The following is a 22,309-nucleotide window of genomic DNA, read 5'->3' as shown; positions in this document are numbered from 1 at the left end:
TTTGGTTTTATTAAGGAGTTTTGGCCTGGATTAAAGGATGAGATTTTCCGTTTTGTCTCAGAATTTCACCGCAATGGAAACTTTCCAAAGGTATTAACACTACTTTCATTGCTCTTATTCCAAAGGTTGACAACCCGCAGCGTCTCAATGAGTTTCGACCTATTTCTTTGGTGGGAAGTTTGTATAAAATTCTAGCCAAATTATTAGCTAATCGATTGCGTGTGGTTATTGGTTCTGTTATTTCGGATGCTCAGTCGGCGTTTGTTAAAAACAGATAAATTCTTGACGGTATTCTTATAGCAAATGAGGCTGTGGATGAGGCTGGGAAATTGAAGAAAGATCTTTTGTTGTTCAAGGTGGATTTCGAAAAGGCTTATGACTCTGTCGATTGGGGTTATCTGGATTCTGTTCTGGGTGGTATGTCTTTTCCGGTTCTTTGGAGAGAGTGGATTAAAGAGTGTATTGGAACTGCTACAGCTTCGGTGCTTGTGAATGGTAGTCCAACAGACGAGTTTCCGTTACGAAAGGGATTACGGCAAGGTGATCCTCTGTCACCGTTTCTCTTTTTGTTGGCTGCAGAGGGTCTTAACGTTTTGATGAAATCTTTGGTTCAGGCTTAATTGTTCACTGGGTATAGTTTTAGGGTGGCAAACCCGGTTGTGGTTTCTCATCTTCAATTTGCTGATGACACCTTGTTGTTAGGAAATAAAAGTTGGGCAAACGTCCGTGCTCTAAGGGCTGCTCTTGTTATTTTTTAGGCTATGTCCGGTCTGAAGGTGAATTTTCATAAGAGTATTTTGGTTGGTGTGAATATCGCCCCATCTTGGTTAAATGACACGGCGTCCCGTTTTAAGTTGCAAAGTGGGTAAGGTACAGTTTATGTATTTGGGTATGCCTATTGGAGGGAATTCTCAGCGATTGAGTTTTTGGGATCCTATTGTGAATCGCATTAAAGCCAGGTTGTCTGGTTGGAATAGTCGTTTTTTATCTTTTGGCGGCCGTCTGATTCTTTTAAAATCTGTCCTCTCTGCCTGTCTATGCGCTTTCCTTCTTCAGAGCTCCATCAGGTATAATCTCTTCTTTTGAATCTTTATTTAATAATTTTTTTTTTTTTGGGGGGGTGGGGGGTGAGGACCATAGGAAAATATCTTGGATAGGGTGGAATAATGTGTGCCTTCACAAGGAGTTTGGAGGTTTGGGGGTGAGACAGTTGAAGGAATTTAATTTGGCTTTCTTAGGAAAGTGATGTTGGAGGATGCTAGTTGATAGGAGTGGCTTTTAGTATCGAGTTTTAGTCGCCCGTTATGGCGAAGTAGGTGGGAGGTTGGGGGCCGGAGTTGTTCTACTTGGTGGAGGGAGGTGGGTCAGATTAGAGATGGGGGAGGTGATATTGGTGGTGGCTGGTTTGGGGAGAGTGTGTCGAAACAGTTGGGGGATGGTTCAGACACCTTGTTTTGGTATGATAAGTGGTTAGGATCGGTTCCTTTTTGTGAGCGGTTTCCTCGGTTGTTTGATCTTTCTGAGAACAAATCCATTACGGTGGCGTGTTTGTTCTCTCTTGGTGTTGAGCAGGGTGGGGAGGCGTGGAAGTGGAGGAGGAGGTTGTGGGCTTGGGAGGAAGAGGAGTTAGAGGAGTGTAGGGCTTTATTGTTTGATGTGTCTTTGCAAGATTTTGTGTCAGACAGGTGGGTGTGGTTGCTAGACCCTGCTGAGGGCTATACAGTTCGCGGTTCTTATCACTTGTTGACTACAAAGGACATTCCTATTGTGGATCATGCAGCATCTTTAATTTGGCATAACCAGGTGCCGTTGAAGGTTTCTATTTTTGCTTGGAGGTTGCTTCGTGATAGATTGCCTACTAAAGACAATTTGGTCCAAAGAAGGATGATTGATACCGAAGCTTCTATGTGTGTTTCAGATTGTGGCTTTTGTGAAACGGCGCGGCATTTATTTTTATCTTGTGATACCTTTTCATCATTATGGCCGCTTGCTCGTCATTGGCTGGGTATTTTAGGTGTGGATACCAACGTTCTATCAGATCATTTTCTCCAGTTTGTGAACTTGACAGGTGGTGGCAAAGCAACTCGCACCTTCCTTCAGCTTATTTGGCTGTTGTGTGTTTGGGTTTTATGGAATGAGCGTAATAACAGGCTCTTTAAAAATGTTGTAACTTCTATTCCCAGGTTGCTAAATAAAGTTAAATATATGTCTTTAGCCTGGTTGAAAGCTAAAAAGGTTGTTTTTAGGTTTGGTACAGATAAGTGGTGTTCAAGTCCCTTTCAATGTTTGGGCATCACTTAATGGTTTGTTTTGGATGCTTGTCTGACTCTTTGTTTTTAAAGTAATTCTTTTGGCACACCTTGTGCTAGAGGAGTTTGCTTTTGGTGATTATTATATATTCCATTTTTTATTGTTCAAAAAAAAATTACAAGGACAATAATACGCAGCGTCAAAGTTTAAATCTCAGATGATTTATCTTACTTTTCCACATTTAAAGTGTATGAATCCAGCCATTAAACCATCTAATAAAAAAAGACAGTTGTTATGTTATACGGTGTTGTTTGACATTTGACATATGTACTTGATCCCGTTTACGAAGATAAAGTTTAACTTTGTTGTTGCAGATAGATTTTAGTAATTTGGTGGTTATGTTAGTTTTTAGAGCTTGAACTCGAAACCTCATTTTTAAAAACTTCTTCAATGTCCTTTAACTTATCAACTGAGCTATCTATGGCAAAAATGATTATTGTTTTTTTTGTCGGAAAATGAAATTCTTTTATTAGCAATATTTTTTACTTTTTTTTAACATAGTTTTCAGTTTCTAGTAATTTTATTAATTTAAACATCTCATATGAGTATTTACGATCTAGCTACTGCTGTTGATTATCATACTACGTTGTGTCTTACTTTAATTTCATACCCCCCCACCTTAGACCAACACCAAAGCCACAAAAACCATCATACCAAAAGAATCTACTACATTTATAGTAAAATAATTTATTTATTAAATTATTGAAAGATGAAATATAGCATAAGATGTACTAAAGTCAACATTTATTAGAAAAGGACATCCATAAAATGAAAAGAGGCTTGCTTCAATGTGATGTTGCACCGTGGGCCAACATAATTCATCCATCACGACGACGAGTTGCACAATTTGATTGAGGTACAATGATATATATATTTAAAGAGAATCATTTTTTCTTCCAAAACCAGCTTATAAAAGAGTATATATAAATACTACTACTATAGCACAAGTGACAAACCAGACAAAGTAACAACTTGTTCCATATATTGACTCCCCTAAATCCCCTTCCACATCAATACTATTATAACACTTACAGCCACATAATTAAGCCAGCACAATTCGAGCAAAATACCATATGGAATGAATAGACAACTTATTTGATACTAGTAACCAAAAAAAGACAACTTAGCTGATAAACTTGTATCTCATTTAAAATTAGTCATTTAATTTTGAAATAACACAATAGTCGTTAAATTTATTTTGCAGCATATTAGCAGCATTTACGAAAACATTCGTTGTAGTTAATTGGGTAATTAAATTAAATAAAATTTAAAAAATAAGGGTATAATAGTGGGGGAAAAATGATGCATTGATATTGTAAAGTGACAATTATTTTTAAAAAAAAAATGATGAAGATACAATAATTGTGAGATGAAGGGATTAGTAAATTGAATAATGATGATTATGAACTCCGAATCAAGTTGTTAATTTTTTTTATGTTTTTATCAAGTATTTAAGTGATCAAAACTCACATATTTTAAATGTAAAGAAATTAGTGTTTAGGGTTTGAACCTCAATCTCTGCATATAATATACAATATTTCTTGAGTTAAGTTTAATGAATAATCAAATTGTTTAATTATTTGCTTAAAAAATAAAAACAAAACCCACTTGAATTGGCCTAATGGCATTGACTTGAGATCTAGAGCCGTGTTCCTTTTCAAAATATCATGTTTGATTCTCTCTAATGTTAATTTGAGTGGGCAAATTTCACTTCTTACATAAAAAAAAGGAAAAAAAAAAAAAAAAAACACCAAAGCAACTACTAGCAAAGAAAGAGGATCAACATAAAACTGACACGTGTCAAATAACGAGGTCTATTTGCAACTTGCAACACCATTACCGATCCCAACCAGTCACAATCAATCTGACAAACGACGTACACTTTTCACCACATTCATGTTCTGCCACGTCATTCTATGCAACTTGTTCATTTTTATCAAACACGTGTCACATACCTAATTAGCCACAGTACTAAAATAAAATGTGCATGCAACTTGGCCTTTGATGTGGGACCCATTAGTTGATCCTCTAATAATCTTCTTCTGATCTTCTGTGTTACACAACACACTGCCGTGTTGTCCGGAGATTCCTTGTTGTTTTGTCAGCTCCCTCTTCTTTTAACAACAAGCAACCAAAAAAGTTTGATAACATCTTTCATTTTATCAAACTTTTTTTAACATAAAAATATTTTTAAACATTTAATATCTAATCTACCGTTAGAAAAAAAAAAAAAAAGAATAGAATAATAGATGTGATAAATTGATTGTATGATATAATAAGATGTTGAATGTATGTATAAAAAATAAGAATCTACATATATAATTTATCAAATTTATCCATCTTAAATTTAGAGGTTCTGAATGTGTCCCCTTAACATATGTTTGATTGTTTATTTTGGATTTAAAATTGATTCAAAAAGTGTAGAATTGATTCAGACCTATTTTTATATTGTTGGATAGCATTGATTTTGTCTACAAAATTGAATTAGTTCTGCTTGATTTATAGTTTTTGATTCAAGAATTGATTTTTACCTAAAAAATTATAGTTCAATTTACTTTTAAATAAGTTTATTCAAACATAAATTATTTTTAGTTTGAATCACTTTTAACCAAAATCAATTTTAAAGAATCGATTCTATCAAAAATCAATTCCTCTATCAGAAAACCAAACACACATCAAATTATATTTGAATTTGAAAATATGATGCATCATTCTTTCGTTTTAAATTCTTTCATTATAAATTATGTATTTTACACTTTCAAACTTTTAAAAGAAACTTTTTTATATAAAACTTATACATTATTTTCTCTTTTAAATTCTCAACAAGTGTTTTAAGGATATTTGTTAGCATCACATAAGGAGATAATCCATCAAATTTGTCTCTAGTTTGTAAGGCAATTTAAATAGATTCTTGACATAGGAAAACAATTGAGTGGTTAATAAGTATTACTAAAGGATGAATTCTTAACTAGATTTTATTTACCTCCCGACTAAACTTTGAATAATTAAGGCTCTCTTTTTTTCAAAATTGAAGAGTTAACACCAAAATACTATACATCAACTCTATTAAATTTTACTCATTTCAACAAGGTCTTTTTGATAACAAGTTAAAGATCAAATTAATTGTAAGTTGTTAGAAATATAAATACATAATTGTAGATTACTGATTAAATATAAAGATCAACTTGATGATCTAATAGAGTCTAGAATCATTTGAAAATATTCATAATCTTATAAATCTATGAAAGTGTTCTACAAAGTGTCAATGATTTATTTGGTGGTAGTTTGTTTACTCAAGAAAAACAAGTAACACCACCGTTGGATCTCAATCATCATGTTTGATGCGTACGGTCTACGTTTTTGTTGCCTTATTTTTTGTCAAGCAACTTGATAGAAAAATATTATTGAAAAATCATAGAGGAGTACGTATACATATTTATGCCATTATAGTTATGGGGTGGAACTCTATCTCTTTCTTTGCTGGCTTCTTTTGTGACTAGTTTTCTCCCAGTTGTTTGAAGTATGGTGTACGGTTTATATTGCTTCAATATTTTTAATTAGATTTTCATATATTGATAAAAATTTGGACAGAATATATTAATAAAATTTGGACAGAAACATGCCTTTATTCAATGTAGATTAAAAATGTGCTTTTTGGATATTAAATTACAACATACATATACAAAATTCTCAACGGTCGCACGGATATAAGTCATATATCATCAAAATATATATGGCATAAAATTAATATACATCATCATATAAAATCTCCAAATCCCGATATATGGGTAATATCTCAACATAAATCCAGCATAGACAATCTAAAATAATCATAAAGACATACATCCTAGATCAGAGCCTACTCTAAGACTCCAAAGACCGATAACGGAGAAAGCTCCCACTATCCAAGCACTCACCAAGAAATCAACAACTACTCCTGCACGCCGTCTACCCATTCATACAAACAGGTAGGCGGTCCACCACAGACCACTAGGGGTTAGCTTCACATCAATCATAATCAACATAAACAACATAAGCATTCAAGGGTTTCATGCATAACACATATACATACCCATCCCTCCTAAAATACTAACATCACATGATTATTATCCCTCATTCCATACACTTCAAGCTATCACATTACTAACATAGCATAGCAAGCATATTCAATTTCTAATCAAGTCATCGACATAAGCTCATCATTTATCAACATCAATCAATGAAAGGATTACTCACCTTATTCTTCATTTAGCATAATTAACTTAACAAGTACAATTCATCATTTCAAAGTTATAAACAAGCAATTATCATTATCAAAGGAATCACCACATCATACATATATATATATATATATACACACACAATTCTCACCTCATTACTATTACCACAATAATTATCTCAAATAGATTCCCAAGTGTATAAGCACAAGCAAGTAAGACATGCAATTAGAAGATGATTCAACTATTCACAACCATCAACAAAATCCACCAATGCACATATACACCAATCCACATAATCACAACATTCACCAAATTTCACCAATGCACAAATTCATCAAGTCACATTTCAATTATGACATGACTCATCAACTATTGAAATGCATGCAATGTTCTATACTCTTCTAGATGCATACGGTACCGTCACCAACAATGTAACGCCCTAATGAATTATTTGATTATTTTATTGAGTTTAGAGTCTAGTTATGTGATTTATGAGATTTAAATGATTATGTGGTGTGCTGTTGTTTTATTAAGTGGCTTATTTTATTATTTAACAGAATAAGATTTGAGGGGCTGTTTTGGAATTTAAAAGAGTTCAGTGGAATAAGTGGAAATAAGATAAAGAGGGTTGAGGAAATAAATAGGAGAAACTAATGTCAGATAGTTTTTTTTTCACGTGAAACCATGTTTTTGGAGAAAAAGGGAGAAACCAAGAGAAGAGGAGAATCAAAGAGGAGAAGCTTTCGATCGATTAACCTAAGGTAAGGGTGGGACTAACTTTCTCTAATTCTAAGTGATATAACTCTGAAAATTGGATTTAACAAGTTGTAGGTTGTAGTTTTGGGGATTTGAGAATTAGGTTTAGAAGTTGGAAATTGATTAATTAAGAGTAGGAATCTGTTGAATTGATGTAGAAATAGTGTCCAGACCTTAGATTATTCATAGAACAATGATTGGAATCAATTTTAAGGTTAGAATCATGGAATTAGGTGAGTTTTTGAAAAAACTGCACTCTGCCCGTAGAGCTGACATTCATCGCTCGCCATAGCGAGTAGCTGTCCTCGCCTCGCGAGTGATCATCTTCATCGTTCGCCTAGTGAGCAATTCCTTCTCGCCTCGCGAGTAAACTCAGTTGTCGCTCGCCATAGCAAGTTACCCAGTGAGAAAAACATGATTTTGTGAATTAATGTGAGGGGTCAAGTTTTAGATGGTTTTGAGTGCCTTAACATGTTTAGAAATGATTAGGCAAGTTTTTGGATTAAGTTTGGGCTTAGGAAAGTTAAAAATGGGATTTTTGAGTGAAAAATGTCAAACTCCCGAGAGCCATCAGTTTTAACTCGCCACGGCGAGTACCTTGTTCGCCATAGCGAGTAGCCTTTTGTTGAACTCGCCATAGCGAGTAGAGTGGCTCGCCTCGCGAGTTACTCGGTGGCAGTCAGCCTTACTTAGAGTTCTTGCGATCTTTGTCGCACGTAATGTTATGAGTTGATCTTTGGGGTGAGAATGAAAGTTGTTTATAAAGGTATAGCCTTTCAGAGAGTCTGAATTAAAATGATTAATGTTGTTGGTTAATTTGAGATACATATATTATGAGGAAATTGTATGAATAGAGATATTGATGTTCATTATCATTCAAGTTGTTATTATCAGTTGTTGTATGTTGCAAGTTGTTGATGTTGTTGTCTTTGTTGTTGTTGATTATTAATATCATTAAGTTGCAAGTGTTGGTCAAAGTTGCAAAGTTGTAAGTTGTTGTTCCAAGATATTGGAATCGTATAAGTTGTTGAAGTTGTCTAAGTTGTAAGTTGCTGAGTCCATGCATACTCATATATGTTGAGGGTTTGATGCCCTGTGAGCCTATTTGCTCTATTAAGTTGAGAGCTTGATGCCATGTGAGCCTATTTGCTCTATAAGTTGGGGGTTTGATGCCCTGTGAGTATATTTATGCTCTATAGATTGAGGGCTTGATGCCCTGGTTGGTACCACATGCATGATTAAGATGTTGTAGTTGCATTATCTCGTTGATGTCGCATTGTCGTTGTTGTTAAGTTGTCATTTATCAAAGAGATGTTAATTAAGTACTATATGAAGAATTATTATTATTAATTGATGATGTCTATGTTGTTAAATGCATTTGATGAATTATGTGCTTATTATTATTGAATGTGAAATCTCACCCATTTTGTTTGAATGTTGCCTCTACGTGGGTAACTTGCATATAACCAAGGATAGTTGTTGAAGTGAGTTGACTCTCTCACGCGTCGTCTTAGGGTCGCTCTGATACGTAACGGGATGGGGATCTTACTTGTTTTCCATGTGTTACGTAATTGTTATGATTTTATGTTGAAGATTTGTCTAGACTGAATTTTAATAAGTTGTTTAAGTTGAGACCGTTGTGCCATTACGATGTTTAATTTAATGTTTTCCGCTGCAATGGAATTTAAATTGATGACATGAGATGATTGAAATAAATAGTAATTTTACTATATTTATATTTGAAAGTAGTGTGACATTCTGTTTTAGTTGTTTACTCTGATTTTTTGCAAAATATTTTAAGTTGGGAAAACAGGGTGTTACAAACAACGTCTAGGTCGTCACCCCATGATGCCAACTGCACATCATATGTAAGATTTCACACCCGTCTTACATTTCAACGAAGTAAAAGTTCACCACCCTTTTACAACACATATAACTCAATATGGCTATGATGCATGGACATACAAGCAAAGACTCGACAATGCAAAATCACCTCATATATATTTAACAACAACAATGCAAAATCCAAATTTTGACTAAGCCAATTATATTCCAGTAGTAAAGTGAGTTAAAACAAATGGATCTTATAAAAAGGGACTAAAAATATTCTCAAAAAAGTTCTATAATTAAATACGGAGGTAGTATATATTTTTCTAGTTAAAGTTAATTTTCTTTTATTTTTTAAACAGATTCCTTAGAATATTTGTCATCTTTTCCTTTTCCTAAAAATATTTCATCATAGAAAATTGTGAAATATAATATAATTACATCTATCTATTACTATTAAAAAGACAAATACTTAAATGGATGTCGAAAAGTCTTTTAAACCATAAATACATATCGAAAATTGTTACATTTTGTTGCAATTAAGAAAAAAAATATCTCCCAAATTTTGACCTGGGGTAGTATGTGTCGAGCATGCAAGTGTGTTCTTCTTTGTTTTGGATTTCATGGAAATGTGTTTTATTTTTTTGTTCCTCTTAAAAAAACTGCAAGTGTGATAATCAAGTACTTCATCCGTCCAAAATTGTGAAACTCATGATCACACTTATCAAGAAAATTAAAACATTAAAATTTGAGATATACTAATTTTTTGTGTTTTTTTTGAAATAAGTTTTATAAAAAGATATCCAGAAGTCCTAACTCAACTGGCAAAATACCGAAATTGTTAGGCCGGATGCCATGACCGGGGTTCGAACCCCGGTACCTCCACTTGTGTGTGTGAGTTTATAATGGCTTTGCCATTTCGCCTATCTACCAAAAAAAAAAAGTTTTATAGAAAGATGTAAAAAGAATTTTCATTGGTTATTGGTTATGGAGAAAATGGAAGAGAAAACTTTTTTTTGACAAGTAAAAGAAAGAGAAAAATTGAATGTAATTTGTATTTAATTTCATGAGAATATGCAAAAAAAATCTTGAAAAAGATTATTTTTTAAAAATAAAAAAACAAGATTAAGAAGAAAGAAAACTATTACTCTTTTAAAATGAATTTGACTTGTTTCCGTAAACTTAACTTAATTGACAAAGATATTGTATAATATATGTAAATGACGAAGTACGAACCCTAACATTCTACTTATACACCTTAAAATGATAAATTTTTAGCTACTAATCTACTTAATTAAAAGAAATGAATTTGACTTTAGTAAATACAACTTATTTAAAATTTGACTAAATACATCCATTTCAGTTGAGGCAATTTTCCCTTATAGATGGTACTATAGCAAATAATTAACATTAGTTACTACTCCCTCCATCCCTATATTTAAATACTCTTTTGATTAAAAATTTGTCTCTAAATATAAACTCATTTTTAAGTTATTAAATGTATTTATTATTTTTTACATACTACTAATTTATCTTAAGATATGAAAAGGTTAAATCTAATACACATACAAACAAAGAATAATTTGATAATATTAACATACAAAATAGATATATTAATTGCATTAACAACTTTTTTAAAAAAATATGAAAAATATACAGAGCAGTTGCATACAAATAGGGTTGGGAATAGGCCAGGCCGGCCTACAGGGGCCTATGGCCTGACCTGTTTAAGCATGGCCTGGCCTGTTTATTAAAAAGGCTAGGCTTTTTAAAAAGCCTATTTAAATAAATAGGTCAGGCTTAAGCTATCAAAAAAAGTCTATGAAGTCTAATAGGGCGGCCTGTTTATACATGTTAGGCTTCATAGTGGACTTTTTAAATAGGTTTTAAAGCTTTATAGTGAAATAGACTTTTAAGGCCTTATAGTAGTGATAGACAAGTCTTACACTGAAATAGGCTTTGAGACCTATTAAGCCTATTTAAAAGTAGATAAAATGGAATGTTTAGTGACTTTAATAGTAAGTATGTTTGTAAATAGGCTTTCAGGTCAGGCCAGACTTTTAAATAGGCCAAGCCATACCAAAATAATAGGTCTATGAAAGGCCATAGGTAAGGCTCAAGTCTAAAAAAAATTTCGTAGGTCAGACTCAAACCTATCAAAACTTGGTATGGCCTATTCCCAATCCTACGTACAAAAACGATAGAGTAATTAGCATGACCAATCTTTCTTTTCCTTAACTTTTCCATTATTTTCTCACGTACAAAACAAACAAACACTAAACATTGTAAATTGTGATTAATATAGCCAATATCTAAACCAACATGTGTCACATTCTCATTCCATCACGTGTAAGTATTCTATCATTGACTTCATCCAAAACGACACGTGTGTTGATAGTATCGTAACTCACAACAACAACAAATTCTCAATCTCTTCTCTTTTCCCCTAAATACAGCAAAACTATCCGTTCCTCTTCTTAAAAGACAAAAAGACAAACCACAAAGGTAACAGCACATAAAAACAGAACACACCGTACGTGACACCTCATCACTCTATCAACTCGCCACGTTTTGCTTCTTTACTTTCATACCTCCCTTTTCTCTCCACGTGTCTTTCCCTTATCCATCAAGGTTATTCTTGTCATTTAACTTGACACCCCCACTTGGTCTTTTTCCTTCTCTCCATGCGGACCATGCCTTCCTCTTCACTCTTTTATTTATTTTTAGCTTTTTTTGGTCCAGATGAACATTTTATATTTGATTCTTTATCTAGTTTTTGATTCTTATTAAGAAAATGATTAGTGGTTTTAATTGTTTTTGATAAAAATATGTTTTACTAAAACATTTTTATTAATTATAGTGTGACATGATTAAATAGATGATTGAAATGTAACAAAGAAATATATCAACAACAATCAAAATTTATTCTTGCTCTCAAAAAAAAAAAACAATCAAAATTTATTCCATTAAATAATATCAGTTACATCGATCAAATTACATATAACATCCTATCAAAAATTATATTTAAATTAAATTTATCAATAAATCTCAAATTACATTATAATGATTTATTATAAATTATATTTAGATTCAACTCATTAATCTCTAAATCTTTTATAATAAGTTTTTTTGATCTTCCTATACATTTTTTAAATCACATTTAGATCCAACCTAATTATAAATTATCTATCAAAGAGGTCTTAATTTCAAAAACTGAAGTTAAACGGTTAAACCCACAATCTTATAGACGAGTAAACTCCTTATCAACTGAGCTAACTTCATTAGTTAAAATATAATTATTTAATTATTCAAAAAATATAATTATTTGATAATGTGTTGTTTTATATATTAAATTAATTGAATATTTTAATATACATTAATTAACATAGATGCATTAACATGTAAAGTTAAATAACCAATTGATTGCATGAGCTCCACCTCATTACAAGACTCACACGATTGAACTTAAAACTTAAGTGATTAATAAACTTCACATAATTACATGACCTCTTACATTTACGATGAGTAAAATTATGTTAATTAGGTGATTAATAAAATATGACTTTATGATGAATAACATTTTAAATTTATTCATTAAATAATACATGTGATCTATAATAAAGTCTATATACAATACATTATAAATGGAACGAATTTAAAATATAAATTTTTACTTATAATTATAATCGGAATATATATAACAACTTAAAATAATTGAAATTCATTTAAGAAGTTGATTTTACCCGCACCGACTCAAGATCAACTAGGACCAAATAGACCCAAAAGATGAAGCATCCGCTTGTGGCACACATGTTGGTTTTTTAGTTCTCATTTTTACCCTTCTTCTTCATTAGTTCTCTTTTTTCCCTCTTAATTTCTCAATTAACTTTCTCTCTCTAAATCTTAGTTTTTTCATTCAAGTTGCAAACTTTTTTCAGAAATTTGAGTGTCATTTTCTTCATTCCAGCTGTTCCACAAAAGTGTAACTGATCACAAAACAAAAGCATTCAATTTTGATTCTCACTTGCATGAACAACAACACAACATAAAAACATGAACCTTATTCAGTTACAATACTCACAACAATTTCCTCACCTTAATTTCATGTTTTTGTGTGATTGAATTCTTGTTTTTTTCTTTCTCACCTCCCTAATTTTCTTTGTCTATACCTTCCTATCCCACATGGCTGTGGTTGAAGACAGAGATAATAAAACTCACTCTCACTCTTATTCTCATGATCAAAATATTTCAACATCATCATCAATCACAATGAGCAAGAATTACACAAAAGATCTCTTTAACAAGTTCATGGCAGCGGAGAATCATCGTCGTCGTTGTAACATACCTTTACCTACGGTGAAGCCTGTCCAACGGTTTGATACTGCTGAAGAAATGGATGAAGAAGACTTTGAACTAAGTCTTGGACTTTCAATGAATGGTAGATTTGGGTTTGACCCAAATACTAAAAAGATCAAAAGAACAACTTCCATACCGGAATCTATGATTCCGGTAACTGTAGGTGGTGGTTCAAGCTCTGGTGGTTCAGGTGGTGGTTCTTCTGGTGGTGGTGGAGGTTTGATGAGAACTTGTTCGTTACCGGTGGAGAATGAAGAAGAATGGAGAAAGAGGAAGGAATTACAATCACAAAGGAGGATGGAAGCTAGGAAAAAGAGATATGAGAAGCAGAGAAATTCTAGGGCTATGAGAGAAAGAAGTTTTGGTGGTAGTGGTGGAGAAGGGGGTGTGGGTAGTGAAAGTGGGAGTGGGAATAGTAATAATCTAGTGGAGGTTTTTGTGCAAGGTGTTGGTGGTGAAAGTTTGATAAGAACTAGTTCTTTAACTACTCGTGTTGGTGGACTTGGTTTGAATGGTGAAAAGGAATTGGATCAAGTTGTTCCTCCTTCACCACAAGGTGGTGGTGGTTCAATTGGTTCTTCTTCGGGTACTTCAGAATCTGAGGGTCAACAACATGGTCAAGGTAAATGATTTTTTTACTTTTTACTTTTTCTATTGCTTCAATTTAATGGTGTTCATTTTGATTTCTTTTTGTTGTTGATAAATTAGTGTTTTTTTGAAGTCGAGTCAGGTCTAGGTTATTTTTGAAGAATCGTGGATAATTTACTTTAATTTTTGTTGTTGTTGTTGATGAATTAGTGTTTCTTTAAGTTGGGTCAGGTCGAGGTTATCCTTGAAGAATCGTGGATAATTTACTAAACAATCGATAAATATCAATGCATGATTATATTTGTCAGTGGTACACACAAATTAATTTTTACCCCACTTACAAATTTGATTATGCGATTGATTATTTATTAAATCACACTCGATTCTTTGAGGATTAAGGATAAGAGAAATTCCTTATTTTAATTGTTGATGCATTTGATTTGTTTTTGCTTTTTGGGTTATTAAATTAAAGGATAATAGTATTAGTAGTCATGAATCAAGTCACAAAAGTGTTAACTTTTGACAATTATTTCTTACTCTATTTTTTTTCTTAATTCTAATGAGTATGGAAGATGTGGATCTAGGTATGTGCTTGATAATATTTTTGAATAAAAAGATGAAAGATTTGTAAATGGATTATAGTGTTTCTTGTCACATGGTGGGGTGGGGAGTTCACTGTCAAGGTTGATCATGCACTGTCGTGTCTTATCAGAACATGTCCGTGCCTCTCAAAAATTCTGAAATGTTTTTTTGTTTTTTTTTTGCAAAAAAAATTTGATTTTGGAAAAAAATATAAAAATTTCTGATTCTGTGTTTTTTCAATGATGGTGTACTTTCATGCTTTCCAAACTAATTAAATCATCCACCGTAAAGATTGCATGTTAAAAATCATTAATCATCCACCGAAAAATAGTTCATTAAAACTTTGAAGGATACATGGTGGTGAGGGTGAAGAAAGGGAATGAAGTGATAAGGAGGTTGATATTTGATCTCAACCCTCATGAAAACCGACAATGTTACCTATTTTCAGATCTTTGAATATAGAATATAATCATCAACAACAATTCGTGTTCAAGTATTCATATGAAAATTGTGGTTAATGATGTTCAAACTTGTGATTAGTTATGTTTTCTTGATGATTAATGTTGTATTCATTTTTCATCCACTAAACTAAACGTAATTAATCACATATTTAAATATTGTTAACAATACAATGGATATTTAAACATTGTTAACATTGTCAAACCATAGAACTCATTTATGTATTGAATAAAAAATGTATGGTAAGTAACAAACTTTACTCTTTGAAAACATTCACACACAAATCATTTCACATTGAACTCATTTAAAACAACGACATAGAAAACCAAATTCCATTCAAAATCACACTTTTTAGATGCACAAAACAAATGTAGTTCAGGTTGGCAAATTATTGTATGATTTTTTTACTAAATTGTGAATGTGTGTATTAGATCCTCTTTTATGTTGAATTTCATATAAAGAGGATATATGTGTGTGTAAGATCTCATATTATTAAAATCTATTTGCATATTTTTAAAATTGTGGAACTGGATGAACTTTAATTGACAGATTTTCCACATAACTTCATTAGGTTGAATTTTAACATAAGAGAGTATCCAAATCCGAATGTGAGTTAATTTTTACCGGGAGAGCTATAAAAGAAAAAAAATCTAATATTTTTTTATTTTTTCATATTCCTGAAATGAATTTGAATTTTATGATACTAATGTTTGGAGTAGCAAAACTTTTCAATATTGAAGATTTATTGCCAATTTATGGTTTAGTAGTAGGTTTTTGTCTTGTTTCTGTGCAAGAATAGGATGTTAATTTCTACATGAATAAAAAATATTTGAATAATATCAGAACATGTTTTCAAGATCTGTCAATAATAGTATGCTAAAACTCAAGATTTGGCTTTCATAGTTATATTTATAATCTGGTTTCAAAGGTGTTGTTTTTGCTGCCTTATATAGTAAACTTGAATAACTTTCCATTTGGTATAACTGCTCCTATTTAATAACTTTCCATTTAGTATCACTATTGAGTGAAATCATTTTAGCTAGCTAGTTTCATATTAATTGCTTGTACCATGATATTATGCGCCTATGTAACACGTCGCTTTATATGTGACCTTTCATATCAAAGGCGTGTCTGATGTCCGACACATGTTAGTGTATAATACTAACACAATCCTAACATATGTGATTACATTCAGTCACTTTATATCTGACCTTTCATATCAAAGGTGTGTCTGGTGTCCGACACATGTCAGTGTATGATACCAACACGATCCTAACATATGTGATTACATTCGGTTACCTTCTAATTTCCTATATTTCGAAACTTCATATTTTCGCCTACTTCATTTGTCAGGAACAACACCAATGGATACCGAAAACTCTGACAAGGTTGCTAAACTTCAAAACAAAACCAAGGACTTCAAGAACTTGTTTGAAGACATGCCAAGTGTAACTACCAAAGGAGAGGGACCTAATGGGAAGAAAGTTGAAGGTTTTCTTTACAAGTATGGGAAAGGTGAGGAAGTGAGAATTTTGTGTGTTTGCCATGGTAGTTTTCTTACCCCTGCTGAGTTTGTCAAGCATGCTGGTGGAGGTGATGTGACCAACCCTTTGAAGCATATTGTTGTCAACTCAAGCTTAATTTGATTTGAGGCTATATGAGAAAGAAAACTATGATATGAGTAATCATATTTTTATTTATTATTATTGAGTCCTATGTTCACCCTTAGCCTTTGAAACCATGGATGTTGAGGATCTCATTTGATGTTTCTTATTGAGGTATATTTCTACCTTTGTTTTTATGTTTATGACTTTAGGACCCTCTATGAGGAAAAAAATGGTACTTGCTAGAAAGTTTTATGTTAATTGTCTATAAGTAAATTATATTAGTAGTCTCTATTATATATCTCTTGAGTATTTTTTGAGTAAATTGTCTGCAAGTAAATTATATTAGTAGTCTATTATGAGTATTATTTATTTTTTTTGATTAAATTTAGTTTTAAAACTTTTTAATATAATTAAATTTTATCATCACTTATATTTTAAGCCATCTCATCAAAAAACTATTGTTTAATTAAATTTCAGTTTATTATGTGAAATGCTGATTTTACTCGATGAAATGATTGTGAATTTTTTTTTTTGAGGGAATGAAATGATTGTTATTTTCCTCTTTATTTGTTATCTTGTATTTTCTAAAGTTTTAAATTTTAGGTTTTATGATATTCTTTAGACTTTATACAATCAAGTCGTCTTTGTGTTTGTGAGCTTAGCTCAATTGGTTGGAGCAATGCATAAAATATGAAAGGTCTGGAGTTCAAACCCTGGCCACTACAAAAATAAAAAAATAAGCCGTCTTAATTTTTTTTCAATTAAGTCTTTATTTTCAAACTAAATAAATCTAGCATCACCGGAAAATAGTTTATTCAAAATCATTAAATTCTCATTTCCTATTATAAATCATTTGGATAACATATTTCCAATTAGTTTTGAAGAGTTTGTAGGTGTGATATGAAGGTTTGAATAGAAAAATTAGTGATTTACTTTTATTTTGAGAGGAATTTACGGTAAATCACTCTACTTAGGCTCTGTTTGGTAAAAATAAGCTATAAGCTAGCTGATAGTTGATAGCTGAAAATCTAGCTGATAGATGATGACTGATAGCTGAAAAGCTTGCTTATTAAAAATAATGTGTTTGGTAAAATTAGCTGTTGAAGTGGCTGATAAGTATAAAATGACATAAAAGGACATGTTTTTTTTTTTGGCTTAATTGCATTTTTGGACCCCTATCTTTCCAAAAGTTGCGGTTATGGACCCCTAACTAATTTAAATACAAAACAACCCCTATTTTTTGATTCTTTGGCAGTTTTGAACCCCCAGTCCAGTGTTGACTTGGTCAACGCTGACGTGGCACCCTAAGTGAGGTGCCACGTGTCAAATTTTTTATTTTTATTTTGCCTTGGGGGGTCAAAACTGCCAAAGAATCAAAACATAGGGGGTTGTTTTGTATTTAAATCAGTTAGGGGTTCATAACCGCAACTTTTGAAAAGATAGGGGTTCAAAAGTGCAATTAAGTTTTTTTTTTAATATACGTATTGACACACTTTTTTTTTGTAATGTATTTATTTTTAATTATAGTTAAATATGTTTTTGGTCCCCATAAACATTCAAACTTTTGGTTTTAGTCTCCATAAAAAAATTCTTCGACCTTTAATCCTAAAACAAAAATCACCGACAATTTTGATCTCTGTTTCATGAATCCCAAAAATACGAGAAAGGTGGAAACAAAATGTGAGCTAGAATATATAAAAAGAAAAATAGGCTAGTTATTTTTTGTGTGGTGTACGGCATGTTAGTTATAGCAAAATATAAAACATTTCCTTAAAAAAATACACACACACATATATATATAGTGCTCCTTAAAAAAAATACAACGTGACAATTTTTTTAAGGGACAAATGGGACGGTTATAAAGATGAACATAGGTAGTTGTTTAATTAAAAAAATAGTTAATTTAAATTAATAGGGTTAAAGTTGGAAGAAAATATAAAAAGTTACCAGCTATAAGCTAAAAAGCTACTTGAAATAGCTTTTCAAAAAACGCTATAAGCTCATGGAAAAAGCTTGTTACCAAACACGCCACGTTTTCATCTAACGAGCTTATAAGCTAATCCAACAAACTATAAGCTAGCTTTTTTGTGTTACCAAACACAACCTTAATTAATCCTTAAAACCCTATCCAAGGCTGGTTTTGTAACAACGATTTTGTTTTTGACAACTAGAACAAACACCAACATATATTTGCATTTGCATAGCTCACAATGAGATTCTCTACCTCGTCTCTAATCATACCCCAAATTGATCAACATCCTAGAATTTGATTAGTAAATATTTCAAGAAAAATAAAGATAAAAGAAAGAGTAATGAACAATTTGATTGTATAATTATAAAATTTTGATCTAAATTGCTCAAAATATCATCGAGATAAATACATATTGATTAAGGAGGGATTTTTTTAGACTCAATATGTAGAGAGATTGAAAGCAGCGATTTATGGCATTTAGAAATGGGCCTTCCTCCAAGAGGAAAAAAAATACCAAAGTATTACTATTTTTTGTTATTTCTTAATTTGTTGAAAAATTATTTGATTTTTTAAATATTTTTTATTGAACTATTTATAGATGGATTGATTCAAATGTGCTACGTATTTATCCATGAGTGCTTAGATGACATGACACATGTCTCTTTTAGTTTAACCAAGGTCTGAGTTCGAATACAGCCTTGAGCATGCAACATCGTTAAAACTCTTAGAGAGAGTTTTCCGTTTATTTGGGTCACACAAGACTCGAGGGATTAGTCTATGAAGTTGCATGCGCAGAAAATATTTGATTTACACCAATAAAATGTGCCACGTATTTTTGTGATACAATCTGTTTGTAATAAATGTTTTCCCTTCTCTTCAATTTCGCGTGAAAACTAGTAGAATAATATTGTATGATTTTGACATTCTTCTTTGAGAGTCAAGTTCATCACATAGATATGAGAGAAGGATAATTTGCATTTGGGAGCTAATACAACAAAAATGGTTTTTAAGTCACGTCGCATGTAAGCTTGTGAGGGTTCACACGTGTGAGCCAAATCTAAAAAAAAAAACCGTGTTTTGTGTCGCATCATAAATAGACGGTGAAATGGTGAGTAGAACAATAGGAATGTCTAAATTCCCACTTTTGCATCATATAGGAACGGGCGGGTTCGGGCATCGAGGGATTCAATTTCATCTGGACCCGCCTGTGTAAATCCTATCTAAACCGTAAACGTGTTTGTTGGACCCGTGGACCTGTTTTAAACTGACAATTTCTCTTTTTTTAGTCCGGGTTGGGCAGATTTTCTCGGGTTGTAGGTTTTTGTCCACCCTTACTCTTGCTTACCAATTGCTTAAGCTCGATTTAGTGAGTGAAATTAATGGATTAACTCTTTTATCGGGGAAAATAGTAGCAAAATGAGTTAGAAACATATACACTGTTTGATTTTAAGTTATATTATATGGTCATAACTGCCGTGTTATGTATTGATTGAATTTCATGTTGATATATCATATAATAACTTTCATACTTGACTATATTGTGCTTAAGTGAAATATTTGTTGTTTGCTTCTTAAGTGAAATGATTGACATAGTATGATATATGAATCATTTCTATGTACTTTTAATTGAATATTTGAAATATTCTTAATGTGAATTTTTGCAAATTTGTTATGTGATGGTGATAAAATTGTGAAATGCGTTATGAATACGTGAACAATGAAAAAGTGTTGTAATGTGCAAAAAAAATTGGATTGTGAATAAACCCAACACCTGTTAATGATAATAGTTACATGAATGAGTGACTTATAACCACAAAAGGATGAAGGCGACAATTAACGTTCATGAACCATCATGCATATCATATTAGTAAATTGTGTTAGACTTTATTAACCCACTTTTAGGGAACATGGCAATAAAAATTGACTGCGAAGAATTACTTGTTAGACCTTAGAGGTCCAAATGGGGTAGTTCCCAATTGACTTAGGGATAATTGTTTATTATTATAAGTTACTGTGTCACCTGCTTCTGCCTTAACTAGTCACCTAAATTGATCTTGGAATAAGTTGTGTGAGTTTATTAGAACTTGTATGTGTATCTCTTATACGAGAGCATAGTGTTGCCTCTTCACTCTAAGGCTTTGTTTGCGAGTTTGGAGGGGAAGGGAGGGGAAGACTTGGGAAAAAAAAAATAAGTAAGTGGAAGAAATAGAGGAAAATGGAAGATGAGGGCTTTGGGGGGTTAACTTTTCTTCATAATACAAAACCCTCCTCGTTTGGAGCAACTAAAAAATTGTATTGGATGAGGGTTTTGGAGGGTTAATAAGAAGAATTCTTCAAATTTAATTTATGTTGTTATAATATTTTTAAAATTAAAAATAAAGTAATCATATGCATTAATTTATCATTCTCTAAAAAACTACTCTTTTAAATTTTTTGAAAGATTTCTCTATTTTTCCTCATATTTTGCACCCCTCAAAGTCTTTTCTTTCCTTCCCCTCCAAACTTCCAAACAAAGCCTAGGTATATTATTTTTGTTCCCTTCTACCAAACATAGAAATATCGTATTTAATGCCCTTATTCCCAGGAATATATTTTTTATCTCCCAAACAAACACCCCCTAAGTGTTTTGCAGTAGTTTGGTATAAAGTATCCTATAAAGTGTTTAAGAAAAACTGTGTACGTCATGTGTCTTCATGTGTCTTGTATAAAGGAGAAATATGTGTTAATGTGTATTGAATTAACTTAAATGTGTTTGATGTTTGTGTGAATAAATGTGAATGATATGAGTATGTGTTTTTTTTTTTTTTGGTACAAGAGAGGGCCGAAGTCCAATATGAGTATGTGTTATTATGTTAATATGTGACTACTTGAACGTGTTTGTTGATAATTTCCAAATTTCCGTAGTTTACATTATATAATTCATGAGACTTATTAACTTGATTTGCAAGAAAATCTATGAAAACACCCCAACTTATTATACCTATTAGATAATTAGGTTTTTAGTATGATCATAGTTATTTTGACCTATTACCACTTTTATTGTAGTGCTAAAGATCAAGAAATTCAAAGAGAATGAAAGATTGAAGATTCTTAGTATTGAATAATTCTCTAACTAAGCCAACAAATGGCTTAGTGAATCAAAACATATATCCAGAAGTAAAAGAGGGAAGATAAATTTGCTAAGCAAGCAATAAAATGACTTAGAGAAACAATTCAAAACTTTGAACTTTTTTAAATCACTAAGAGAGATTATCAATTTGTTTAGCGAATCATGGCGGTTTTTGGTGACCTAAGGATATACACATTGTTTTCAAAGAGATAATTACAGGGAGATTTGTACTCAAGGTGGATTGCACTCAAGGTCAGATTCATCATCTTGGATTCTAAATTATCATCAATTCGTCTCTCTAAAACTAAAAGAAGTATGATTAGCTATGTTCTCTTAGTGTTGAGATTAGGTGTAATTCATTGTTCTTGTTTAGTAAATTCTTGGTCCAACTTCTTATATATAATTTTTTTCTTCATAATATCTATGTTTAATTCTTGGTTTTAATTTTTTTTTTTCTTTTCAAATTGACAACTTCAAAAATGATCTTTTGATTTATTATGTGCTTGAAAAAAAAACCTTTTAT

General features: G+C 31.8%; 1 protein-coding gene across 1 annotated transcript; it reads left to right on the top strand.

The window, feature by feature from the left end:
- The first annotated feature begins 12,907 nt into the window (after positions 1 to 12,907).
- Positions 12,908 to 17,003, top strand: LOC25497520 (ninja-family protein AFP3). The gene is made up of 2 exons (XM_013592121.3): positions 12,908 to 14,091; positions 16,452 to 17,003. The coding sequence occupies exons 1-2, from the start codon at positions 13,296 to 13,298 to the stop codon at positions 16,742 to 16,744; spliced, it is 1,089 nt and encodes a 362-aa protein (XP_013447575.1). The 5' UTR covers positions 12,908 to 13,295; the 3' UTR covers positions 16,745 to 17,003.
- The last annotated feature ends 5,306 nt before the right edge of the window (positions 17,004 to 22,309 follow it).

Source organism: Medicago truncatula, chromosome 7 (assembly GCF_003473485.1).
Source record: "Medicago truncatula cultivar Jemalong A17 chromosome 7, MtrunA17r5.0-ANR, whole genome shotgun sequence".
NCBI lineage: Eukaryota > Viridiplantae > Streptophyta > Magnoliopsida > Fabales > Fabaceae > Medicago > Medicago truncatula.
This window is presented reverse-complemented; position numbering and strand designations above follow the sequence as displayed.